Here is a 12,692-nt window from a genome sequence, read left to right as displayed (position 1 = left end):
TCTTTTTCCCTCCTCCTCAAGGAGACGCTGCACCACCCCATGTAGTGTTTGATTTCTAAACATGGTGCAGGCCGTGCAGAGAAGGCAAAGCAGAACTAACAACAATATTATGCTGTCCTTGGCACCTAGAGAGAACTCAATACTTTTGAAAACTGCTGTGCCATACCTAAAAGACTGGAAAAAATCATTCTTTACCCCTCCCCACAGGGGCTGGGTACGATTATTGAGAGCCCAGATGTAGCATTCTGGACCAGGACAAGAACACAAAATAGAGTATATATTCCGAATGATGCTCATTGCCTCAGAGGTTATCATACAATAAACATAATAGACCAATACAGCAATTCTGGTACCATACCCTGGTCTACACATGAGCATTAAGACCGGCAAATACTGCCCCATGTGTGGGAAAATGTAGAGAGCTAGGTATAAGATATATGAAAGCATGTTGAGCATCATAGCGGACAGCTGTTTCTTTTTTTCCTCACTACAAAATTGTAATTCTGACTTTTCTCAGTACCTCGTGCCCCACGTTGGGCGCCAAAATATATGTGCTGGCTTGAAGGCAAAACCAGCGAGAGACTCCAAGTCAGAAAAAACAATTTAATAGGAGAGGAAAAAAAAAAAGTAAAATAAAATAAAACACATGCAATGGTACAAAAGATCACTGACAGAGTCAGAATACAACCTGAAACCGTGGTGGTGACAGTCCAGATGAAGTGGTCTTGTTGAAGCAGTGTTCTTGCAGAAAGGTCTGGTAGCTCTTGTCCTCTGGGAGTCCAGTGGGTAAGGCTGCCTGTGCTGTCCCAAGGCCCCGATTATATCCAGGTGGGAATGCTTGGCTCCTCCCCCTGGGCGGAGCGTCTCACAATGGACTGATATCATTTTATCAGTTTTGCAATGGATCCTTGATTGCCTATTAAACAGAGATAGCTCCTGGGGAGAGTTATCTATGAGTCATGCAGGACGGTATTGATGGGCCATTAACAGAAGATAGTCTGGAGGGAGGGGGCACAGGAAACAGTGGTGTACAACAACATTTCATGTAGATGGTGATAGAATACATACTTTGGGCACATTTTACATTGTAACCTAGGACAACTAGCAACTGATCTGCCTGGCAAAGTCCTGATTTGCCGTACAGAATCAGGTTAAAAGGCTGGCTAAAATGGGGGGTCAACTTCATGTGTCTTTAGGTTAATTTTGTGCTTCAGAAACTTTAACTAAACTGGTACTATTCAGTGTTGGTAAAAATGCACATCTTTATTCTCTCAAAATTTTGTTGAAATTTGCTCTCATGAGTCTGGTGCTTGGTGCAGATGGGGCAGGAGGAAATTAATGATGTTTCCAGCCTGAGTTTTATGTTAGAGCAGCAGTTGCCTGGCCCTATCCCTGCATCCCCTTTCCAGATTAAAAATTAATTTTCTCTGGCAATTAGGAATTGAATGTACTTGCTTTTTCTGAGTTGCCATTAATGTTTCATGGTGTTGTCTTTTGTTTCAGATGTTTGTGTCTCGCCTCACAGCTTATTTCAGAAGAAAATGCGTAGCAACAACAGATGAACGTGTGCAAAAGATGAATGAAGTTCTTAATTACATTAAATTCATTAAAATGTATGCCTGGGTCAAGCCATTTTCTCAGAACGTTCAAAGTGAGTTCCCACAGTCTGTGAATGTCTCCTCTGCTTGCAGATGCCCCGTTGCTTTGTAGCCTGGTGCATCCTGACGTTGTGCTGTAGGTGCTGCTGTACGAGCAGTGGAAGAACTCTGTCACCCGTCAGGCTCCTCTGTGTTACGCACCCTGCCTTGGACAAACAGATGGGCTTCTGAAATTTCACCTTCTAGTGAATCTTGTTTGTGGCATGACACTAATCTTAAATTTTTCAACTTTTTTCCTCTTGTCATTTAATAAATGTGTTGGCTGGTCTGTTTGTAAAATCTTAAAAAATCCCTATATTTGTGTGGAGACTTCAGACCATCAGAGTTTCCTCCTCTATAATTGCTTTCTTTATGAGGAGGTTTATAATGTGATGAACACTAAAGTGTAGGGTTAGGTCTCTTCCTCAGTGTTCATAGTGCTGTGTTACTGTCTGTTGTGTGTATGTACCCCCTGAATCACAGTTCAAACGTGGTTCCCCTATTTGTATTTCTAGAAATTCGCGAGGAGGAACGCAAAATCTTGGAGCGTGCGGGCTACTTCCAGAGCATCACCGTGGGAGTGGCTCCCATCGTTGTAGTCATTGCCAGTGTGGTGACCTTTTCTGTCCATATGATCCTTGGCTATGACCTTACAGCAGCTCAGGTAAACTGTTGAGAGCATTCTTTATGCTTTTGCTTCTGTAGCTTTTCTGCTGAGCCATTTCCTGTGTTGGCCAGGCGGTATCCTCGCTCTCAGAAGTGAACATCTGATGGCTGTGACAGCAGCGGGCGTAGTCTTGTATTTGGTACAAAAGCTCTTGGTGCTCTTTTGTCCTGACCTTTCTCAGAACAGGTTTTGGGCTGAATGTAAGTCCTCCTGTTTGGTGTTTGGATGGGGCATGGGGGATTGCAGTGTCTTGGATGCAAACACCACAATGTCTAAAAATAGGGCTTGAATTTGTGCCTTCACTAGTAGGTTAACGCAGAATTTGCTGGCTGCTGTGTTTGTTAGACTGAGAAACAGAACAGGTCTGTCCTGGTCTGTTAAAAGCACTAGAGAAAGAGTTGCTTCCTTCTCTAGTAGACTTGCTGTTTTCTGCTGTTTGAGAATATGTTAAATATTTAAATGGTTGTTCTTGGACTGGGCCTTTTCTACGGTTTTGACTTGCTGCTCTGACATTTCAGCTTTTAGAAGGCTGGAGCTGTTAGAATATTGCATCCAAATGTGATTATTTTTCTTGTCTCGTTTTTAGGCATTCACAGTGGTTACCGTCTTTAACTCAATGACTTTTGCTCTCAAAGTAACTCCATTCTCAGTGAAGTCTCTGTCTGAGGCATCTGTTTCTGTTGACAGATTTAAGGTAAGCAGTCATTTGGCCTCACAGTTTTTACTGTAAGTGTGGAGTGTTGTATGTGTTCAGTAGATGCAAAAAGAATACTTGGAAGATAATATGATTTTAGTGGCAGAGATTTTATTTTTCTTCACACTTAGCATTCCAGATTATTTGCTTTTGCAAAAGATATAAATGTAGTGGAGGAATAAAATAATACCAGTATGAGAAGCAAAGTAGTCTGATTCAATAATTTTATAATTTTGAAGTTGGCCACAGGAAGAGATAAGAGTGAAGGACTTGGTGGCTCACTGTATAATAACTTTTGACTCCATTTTAAGAACATCTGTATGAAAAGAATGCAACATGTGTACAATGAAATTTTATGCTTTGCTAATAAAACCTTTTGAAAGTATCAGGTGTTAGATAAGCAGGTTGACAAAAAACGGTGGAGTTTTATCTGTGGTCATAGAACCCTGAGGTTTTATATTTCCAGACCAGATTAAGTGGCTGAAATTCCCCAATATCAGTAAAATGGAGGTGTGATCTGGCAAAACAGCTCTGTGGCAGAAAATGTAAAACTGTGATAATAAACAATCTTATCTCACATCATGGGCATTGGAGGATGAATACACTGTGTGTACTTTATGAGCTCGGAGGGGAGACCTTTACTTTGTCTTGTCTCTTGAACATAACAGTGTATTACGCATTGTGGAAACTTCCAAAATGGAAAATAGCAATTTACAAATAGAAGCTTTCACAAGCATTGACAGATACATGGATTCTGTGTAATGTATTCATGAAACAAATCTCTGTGTGAGAAAAACAGGATCTGTAGGGTGGTTTTGAGATTCCATTACTTTTGAGTAATTGTGCTTCATCTTCTGAGTCAGCCTAAAATCATTCTGCTTAAATCCAAGTGCACTGAAGGGAATTTTCTTTAGGAGAGAAGAGAAAGAAAAGGAAATTTACTTATCTCCCAGTTTGGCTATAAATTGTGTAGGAAAAGTAACAGAAGGTGGGGATACTCTGACATCACAATAAAAATTTAATTGGCTTGAGCTTTCTTATGAATGTGTGATTCAGACGTAGCAATTGCAAGAATAAATAAGGCTGGGAATTGAGAATTTTTAGTCACTAAAGACTACTTTGTTCAAAACAAATTGTGTAAGTGGCAGATATTTTATCATGGAATTAAACTGTGTGAAAAATGTATTCCTAATCTGTTGGTTATAAATACTGATGGATGTGGTGGAAAACATGATACAGTTGACTTAATGGCTTACTTCTTATTGCCAAGCAGCCCAAGATATAGATCAGCTACACTTGTGCAAGGTGACTTTTTCCCAGCAGAAAATTTGATGAGTAAAGGCTCAATTTAAAAGCCGTTCTGTCTCCTTCCATAATGAGTTGGTGTGCAGGACAAGTCGGTCACTTTGTCTCAAGTGACCTCTGCTCTCCAACCTGTGTGTTCTGCACATGCATTTTCAATCTGGAACATACAGAGCTGCAGCTGCAAACAGTGTCAAAGGAAGAAACCCCTGTCATATCACATCCAGAGTATTGCAGTTCTGTGCAAGTCGAGTGTATCCAGGTGCTTCCACCACATCCAGGAATGCCCCAGCCACTTAGCAGACCTGGAGTTAGTTTACACTAATGAGCTACCTTTTGCTCTTCAGCTTCCTCCTACTATATAGCCTGATGTGTTTTGCTGCGTGAGTGTGCCGTAGGCTTGTCTCCCAGTCTTGATCAGGTGTCTCATCTTTACACCTCTCTCACAACTCCTATCAGAGTTTATTTCTAATGGAAGAGGTTCATATGATAAAGAAAAAACCAGCCAATCCTCACACCGCGATAGAGGTGAAAAATGCTACCTTGGCTTGGGACTTCTCCCACGCCAGCGTCCAGAGCTCACCAAAGTTGACCCCCAAAGTGAAAAAAGACAAGAAAGTCACCAAGAGCAAGAAAGAGAAAATGAAGCTACAGAATGAGGGACAGCAAGCTGTGCTGGCAGAGCAGAGGGGCCATCTTCTAGTGGACAGTGATGACCATCACAGCCCCGAAGAGGAGCACAAAATCATCCACCTGGTTAACCTTCGGCTTCAGAGGACTCTGTACAACATTGACTTGGAGATAGAAAAGGTAGGAAGAAATGAAAGGAGGAAATCTGAGCTTTTAAAAGGTCTCATTTTTGCTGCCCCCTGGAACAGAGCTCTGTGTGCTGTTTCATTTTGTATGAAATGGAGCGTATTGCTTTTGTGTGCTCCTGCAATATCCATGGCAACTGCAGTATCCAGGATGCAGTGTCTGATCTTGGTGTAAACAGCTGTGCCATTTTAGCAACTAGGTCTTTGCAAACAGCCTGTGAAACAAGGGCAGGCTGTATACTTTCCACATCCAGCTGAGGGGTTTACAGCTCCTAGGACAGCGTGTGATCCACTGAGCTCAGAGAATCTGCAGGGCACCAGCTCCCAGGTGCTGGTGAACAGTGTGTTCCTGCAGTGGTTTGATAATTTTGCAGAGCTTCAGCTGTAGTCTAGGTGAACATTTCAGGTGATGAGGTGTTCCAATGGAGCATAACAGTGCTTTTCATTGAAGAATATGCAATTTTCTTCCTTGAGAATTCTTGTTCAGTTGGATGCAGGTTTTCAAAAATTACAGAAGTGTTTGGAGCTATTGCTCTGAGATAGGTAAAAGCATGTAAGATGTCAAAGAAAAAGTATTGAGCTTAATACATGACATTATCTACAAATACGAAAGCTTTACAGTCTGGCAGTTGGATGTTGTAATAATGGGATCCATATATTTATGAAGACATTAATGGTTAAATTGTCTTATGTAGTTATAGAAATAGAGGGACATTTCAAACTATTTTAAACAGAAATCTGTATTATAAACTCTGGGGGAGAAGGCATTTAGTTTAAAAAATTGCGTCAAAAAGAGTACAGTTACTTGAAAATGTAAAGGCTGGTTTTGTCTCAGAAGTGTGGTATCGAGAGAAGGCCAGCAATGTGTTCCACAAGTGTCTATATACCTTTTTTGTTCACTTTATGTTTTTACAAAAGGAATAAAAATAGTTTTGATAAATTAATTGTTTAGTGCGAGTATTAACCCACCTATTACATTGCAGAGAAATTATTCTAAGTGACTGAATTCTAGTATTTTCTTGGTACATGTTCTTTAGCAAATAGGGTCTAAGTGGCAAGGAGTTTGCCACTTAATTTAGCATATATGCTAAAGTGTTTCTTTCAGACTTTTCCTCTTTATGTCTTTCCTTATCGCTCTCAAAAGCATCATGGTGCATTCTGTTCAGGCAGGCCTTGGTGCTTCTGGTTTATTGCTCCTCAGCCTGTATCCCTAGTAAGAAGGAAGCTGATCTTCAAATACCTTTATTTTTACCTGTAGAGTTTTATTTTTATTTCACTGTGGGATTGCATTCACTCTATACAATTGGAGTGTTAAAATGCTGTCTATTGCTTTTTTTTGTCTGTTATGTATCTTGATAACTGTCATTCATATCCAACTGTCCTCTCAGGGGTGCTGAAGGTAGTCTGAATTCTGAAAGGGATGAAGAAGGTAAGAAATGAGTACCATATTTTTTTTTCCTTTCTGTGTAGGGAAAACTTGTTGGAATTTGTGGCAGTGTGGGGAGCGGAAAAACTTCACTCATCTCAGCAATTTTAGGACAGGTGAGAAATCCTGTTTTGAGTACTTCTGCTCTTCTTTCCCGTCTCCTATTCCACTTACTTGTACTGTGTAGAAGGAAGTCTCTTCTAAAGGTGGGGTAGCCTGATCTCAGAGCTGGTCTGATTCCAGATGACCCTGCTGGAGGGGAGCATCGCGGTAAGCGGGACGTTCGCCTACGTGGCCCAGCAGGCCTGGATTCTCAATGCCACTCTCCGGGACAACATCCTTTTTGGCAAGGAGTACGATGAAGAGAGGTTTGTCAGACTGCTTGCTGATTTTCATGAAAGCTTAGTAATTCTTAGCCCAAGCGCAGGAAAAATTTAATGTGGAGTAAACTGCAGATAAAGCCTCTATGCCCTCCTGGAATCCATCCCTAAGTCCCATTTAGGATCCTGCCTCTCCTGCATGTGGTCCGGTGGCTGGTGGCTGTCAGTGTGCCTGTCACTGCTCCTTGCAGTAAGGCTTGGCCTCATCCTGGACCTCTGGTTAAAACCAGCAGCTGCTGTGAGCAGCACTAACGTGGTATTTGCTCTTGCTGTCCCGGCCTTGCCCTCTTCAAACACAACAACGGCTGTGTGCAATGTACCGACAGCTTCCATGGCCCCCTCCCGTGGGGGACTTTCCTGTGGCCCTTAGCCAACTATCCCTGAAAACAAATTGTCCTTTTATCCTCACAGTGTTTCTGAAGTAGGTGATTAATTATTACCCTCAGTTTTCTCCTGAGAATCCAAGGCAGATGATTTGTTTTAGGCTGCTGGAATATCTGCTGTTAGCATAGAAAATGATATAATGCTGTACTAGCTAAATAATTGTGGGGAAAAATCAGTGTTCTTAACTGTTTATCTGCTTGTTTTCAGATACAATACTGTGCTGAATGGTTGCTGTCTAAGGCCTGACCTGGCCATCCTTCCGAATGGGGACCTGACAGAGGTATGTTTTTCTTATACTAAACTATTTAATAGATGGAGAAAAGTTTTGGTTTGGCAGTGTAAACTGGAGTGGGGTACTTCAGTCTGGGGTGCATATCAGCCAAGCTGTTGAATGCACTCTCTTGAGCTGAGCTTAGTGGGCCCTAGACTGTTAAGAGTTGTAACCTGTTTTTTACTCAGATGTTGACTGAGAATATTTTTATTGTGTTGCAAATTTATCTGCCTTAACAGGACCTTGAACTTGATTTAAAATAGCTAAGAAAATAAATTGCTATGTTAATTCATAAAAGGTAAAATAAGCAAAGAAAGTACTGCCATATTTCAAGCATGTTAACCTTGAGTTTGGATGTGTAACACGTCACAAAGTGGACACCTAAACTTGAGTATGTCTGTGTATAATAGAAAGTGTTATGGGCCGTGTATCTATACAAATGTATAAAAATGAATGTTATGGTCTGCTTTATTCTGGTCATCTATGTTGCATCTATGCTGAAGAAATACAATAATGGACGTGTGTCTCTGTGCAGATTGGTGAACGAGGGGCTAACCTGAGTGGGGGACAGCGTCAGAGAATCAGTCTGGCTCGAGCCCTCTACAGTGACAGAGACATTTACATCCTCGATGACCCCCTTAGTGCCTTAGATGCTCACGTGGGAAATCACATTTTTAACAGTGCAATAAGGAAGCACCTGAAGTCAAAGACTGTCCTTTTCATCACGCATCAGCTTCAGGTACTGAATCTCTTATACTTTCTTGCACTTTCTTGAAATGGTTTGTTAATCAGGTGTCTTCGTACTGGAAATTTCTGTGTCCTGACCTGTGACAGGACAACCCTGTGTAAAGAATGTGTGCTTTACATCTATAAACTGGGTTTGCAAATACGCACTGAGCACAGTTTAATGATTTGATACCAGTGCTGCTTGGTGTCTAAATGGGACTGGGTAACACTTGACTAAAGGAAATTTACCAGAGAAATAAATACCCTGTTCAAAAATATTTTTGCTAACCTCTATAAAGCTATTTCATCACAGCAGAAAACTGTTATATTTGTTGTCAGTAAATCATAACTGATGTACCTGAGTTTATTTTGCTGTCTTCTATGCATGGAAATATTAGTACTTAGTCTGTCAGTATTTGCAGTGTTTAAGTATCCTGAGTCATGTCTTCCAGAAGAGATTGGTTTTTGACAGGACACAAAAACATTTTATTTGTGTAGAGTGAGTAATCACGGTGCTCTAGTGTGAGGAGGACCTCTGAAAATCAACTGTATGTGGGAATAGGTGTGCAGTGTGCCGGTGTCTACAAGCTACTGAGAATGGTTGTGTGGGAGTGTTTGGTTATTGAACATCGTGATAAAGACTTGTTCTTACTGCCACTTTCTCCAGTATCTTGTTGACTGTGATGAAGTGATCTTCATGAAAGAAGGCTGCATTACTGAGAGAGGCAGTCATGAGGAACTGATGAATTTAAATGGGGATTATGCAACCATTTTTAATAGCCTGCAGCTGGGAGAAACACCGCATATTGAGGTACTTGTTTATTTTAAAGTGCTCTGAATCTTGACTGTTCTGAGGTGAACCAAGTGATCTTGTTGGAAACCTGGAAAATGGCTTCACACATTTTCATGTGTTGGTCTGACCAATAGATTTCCTATAGAATGATCTGTGCTTCTTCAGCACTTTGTCACAGTTTGTTTTTATGGAATGTTTGCTAGAGAGGACTCTGCCAATGAGCTCATAAGTTAATCATGAAAATATTGTAGTGTCTCCCCGGTGATGCTCAGAGCAGGAAGTTTGTCTCTTCTTGTGCACACCTTAATTTGCCTCCAAATTACCACAGTTCTTCAACCTTTGTCTGAGAAAATTCTTACTGGCTTGTTACTACTTTTCAAGAGAGTGTGACTGAGGCACAGCAGGTGTGACACAGCTTGTCAGGTGTTAGATGTGACAGTATTTTGGAAGCATAACTGAAAATGCAGTGTTCTGGGGGAGTTTGAGGAAAAAATGTTTTGCCTTGACACTAATTCTGTTATGAAAAAAGTCAGTAAATGCAAACTTGAATATGTGTTCTAGTATTTCAGTTGGTGCAAAAATTGTAAATCTAGAAAAAAACCAAGAACCATTCAGTACAACAACATCTAAATTTTCAGCAATTTAGTTTTTCTCTTTGGCTCTTTGTTTCCTGAAGTTAATCTCTGGAATAAGGATATTTGCATTTTGTTTTATAACAACTTACTTGTCTAAAGTTTCTGTGCGTTTTCTCTTAGAAAGAAAAGATTTAAAGTAGTTTATTTTTGAAGAGATGAGAGGCTCCTTACTCATAAGACATTTAAAACAAAACATTTCTGAGAAGGAAGCATTATAAGAATTACCGATACTGAAGGAGCTTGGTGACACATTCTCCTGGGAGATGTTTGTGAAAGAAGCAAAAGGATATAATGCATTGCTCTGCATATCCTTTGAGGCATGAAGATTATAGTTCTGCCATTTTAAGACTAATATAATGATAGTGAACAAGAGATTCTCCAGTCTTCATGCTTGGCTGACCTTCAATGTCGCTGTAAACATTAGCTCATGGAAGGACCATTAAACTGCATTCCCTATGGGATAAGAATAAATGGATGATCAGTTGGCTTGATCTCATGTGAATTGGGGGAAGGCAACCCTGAACATGGTGTGTAAGGGGTTTCAGTCATGTAGGCTGACTCTGAATGGGCGCTAACTCCCCGTTATGGGAGGATGGCTGGGTTTAGAACAGTGCTCGTGTGTGCACTTTAGTGTTTGGATATTGGATTTCTGGAGGATCAAACCTGACTTTTCTTAAGAAAGCTCTCATGAAATGTCTAAGTGCTCGGGTGCTTGGGGAAAAAGCCTCTTTAAAAAACTGAGTTATTTTTACAAGGGATAGGGAGATTATATCTTTCTTGCAGTAGTAGGGATATCATTCCTCTACTGTGTACACTCATAATTTCACTGATTCTGGAAATTAACCTTGCACTCTACCTGTACAGGTTGGTAGTAGTTCAGACTAATAGAGAAGGAGAACTTAATCCATCAGAGTTGGCAATCATCTGTCATAAATGTGAAGTTAATGTTCTCTTTGATGTGAATGATGAGCTATTGATAACCTTTGTCCTTAGGTGGCAGATGAGTAGAAGTTTGTGTTTAGATATGAAAATATTGAAGCCAGCTACTCCCATATGTTTAATGTCATTGTTTTCCTGCAGATAAATATAAAGAAGACCACAAACAATTCACTGAAAAGGCCCCAGGATAAAAGTACCAAAACAGGGTCTGTGAAGAAGGAGAAAGTTGTAAAGAAGGAAGAGGAGGGTAACTATGTAATCAAATTTCTGGCTGTAATTATTTTGTACTCCAGTAAGATCAAAACATGTACTTCAAAGTATATTGTTAATGTACCTCGAAGGTTTTGGAAGCTGTCTCAATCCTAATCACTTAGTGTGGTTGATAGGATGCAGGGTGGGCAAAGAACATTCATTATTTCATTAAATATGAAATGTTTTTAAGTTCAATCAGGCTGCTGTTGGTCAGATGTCATCAGCACAAAGGAGCTGGTACTGCCTTCTGTCCTAAGAGGGCCACGTGTGCAGCTTGGCACCCAGTCCTGGGCAGGACGTGGCATTTATGGGTGCAGGGAAGGTCTGACCTCCATAGCTCGCTGTTGCAGTAGTGAGGCTGATCCCAGTCTAACATTTAAGTTTGTGCTGGTGAGGCTTTTCCAGCTGTACCATGACTTAAATGATTCTGCAGAAGAAATGTGACTTTTTGAAAAACTGTTTGAGCCACTGAGTTCTAGGTATGAAGTAAAGTGTGTGCTTTTGAAAGTACTCTGCACAGCTTGAAAGACTAATTTTGTGTGTGTTGACAAATTTATAGGAGTTTCATGGAAGAGCTTTCTTTTCCTCATTCCCCCTTAATCCTGTGTTGTTTCATAGGCCAGTTGGTCCAGTTGGAAGAGAAAGGCAAAGGCTCTGTCCCCTGGTCTGTTTATGGTGTCTACATTCAGGCAGCTGGAGGTCCCTTTGCATTCCTCATCATCATGGCCCTGTTTGTGCTGAATGTGGGCAGCACAGCTTTTAGCAACTGGTGGCTGAGTTTCTGGATCAAGCAAGGCAGTGGAGTAAGTTAAATAGCTTTTCTGCTCTTGTGTCTAATGGGCTGGGAGTTTGCTCTGCAAGATTAATCCCAGGCAGTCCTGTGAGACCAAATAGTGCTCCCTGATTTAAATAAGTTGTAAGGCTCCCCAGGATGTGGTCTCACTAGGGAGTTCATCTCCAAGAATAAAAGTGTTCCAGTAATAAGAAAGATAAAATAACTGATGTGGTTTAATGCTGCCCTCTTGTTCCTTTTCTTGGTTAACGTAAGAAAAGGAAGTAAAAATGTGAAAGGTGCCAACAAGCTAATTTTAGTGTTGTTTTTTGCTTAAATGTGATCTTATACCTAACAGGATAATTTTTGTTAAAATATGGCTTTGAGTCAAATTGCTTTGAAGATTCTGATGACCTGGGGTGGTTTGGGCTTTTTCCCAGTCTCAGGGCTTTGATTGCAAGTCTTGTTGCATTTAAAAATCCAAATATAACTGAGAGGATTTTGTGGGGGAACAGAGAGAAAGCTACTAATCTCAGAGATGAAATAATGAAGTGCAGATGACCAACAATATTAGAACCAGCAATAAGGTCCTTAAACATACTTAAAGAGAGAATGAGAACGTATAACAGTGTGACAGTAAAGAGTTTATTGCATAGTGGCAGAAATAACAACAGTGTTTGATAGAACTATCGAAGGTGAATATGGCTGTGTGGTGGTATGCAAGTATCTGACATTGTTCAGAAGAACACAAGAAATAAGCATGAAATGAGAAATTATGAATCAAATTAAATAGGCATTGTGGTAGTATTTTGAAAGATATTGAAGGAAAAAGGTCAAGGGCCCCAAATTTGAGTTGAGCATCCCTGCCAGGGAAAAGCTTCTGAAGTATTCAGTGGTCACTGAAAGAAGAAATATCAAATGTAGTGGGAGAAAACACAAGGCAGTTAAATTTTGCCAGATGTAATGTATACGTGCTTCATCCTTGTCTTAATCAACCTC

The 12,692-nt window shown here is 40.5% G+C and overlaps 1 protein-coding gene across 8 annotated transcripts in view; it reads left to right on the top strand.

Moving 5' to 3' along the window:
* ABCC5 (ATP binding cassette subfamily C member 5) overlaps window positions 1-12,692 on the top strand; it is a 52,994-nt gene that overhangs the window by 26,839 nt on the left and 13,463 nt on the right. For 7 of the 8 annotated variants that reach the window (XM_058421977.1, XM_058421975.1, XM_058421976.1 and 4 more), the window contains 11 exons: window positions 1,504-1,651; window positions 2,153-2,301; window positions 2,891-2,998; window positions 4,760-5,110; window positions 6,586-6,657; window positions 6,785-6,909; window positions 7,513-7,585; window positions 8,112-8,315; window positions 8,970-9,113; window positions 10,811-10,916; window positions 11,540-11,724. In XM_058421977.1, coding sequence (XP_058277960.1) covers window positions 1,504-1,651; window positions 2,153-2,301; window positions 2,891-2,998; window positions 4,760-5,110; window positions 6,586-6,657; window positions 6,785-6,909; window positions 7,513-7,585; window positions 8,112-8,315; window positions 8,970-9,113; window positions 10,811-10,916; window positions 11,540-11,724 — 1,665 coding nt within the window. Of the gene's footprint in view, window positions 1-1,503; window positions 1,652-2,152; window positions 2,302-2,890; window positions 2,999-4,759; window positions 5,111-6,585; window positions 6,658-6,784; window positions 6,910-7,512; window positions 7,586-8,111; window positions 8,316-8,969; window positions 9,114-10,810; window positions 10,925-11,539; window positions 11,725-12,692 lie in introns of those variants that run through there. The other variant, XM_058421979.1, reaches the window with a different exon arrangement.

The sequence above is a fragment of the Hirundo rustica genome, chromosome 10, assembly GCF_015227805.2.
Source record: "Hirundo rustica isolate bHirRus1 chromosome 10, bHirRus1.pri.v3, whole genome shotgun sequence".
In the NCBI taxonomy this organism is placed as follows: Eukaryota; Metazoa; Chordata; class Aves; order Passeriformes; family Hirundinidae; genus Hirundo; species Hirundo rustica.
This window is presented reverse-complemented; position numbering and strand designations above follow the sequence as displayed.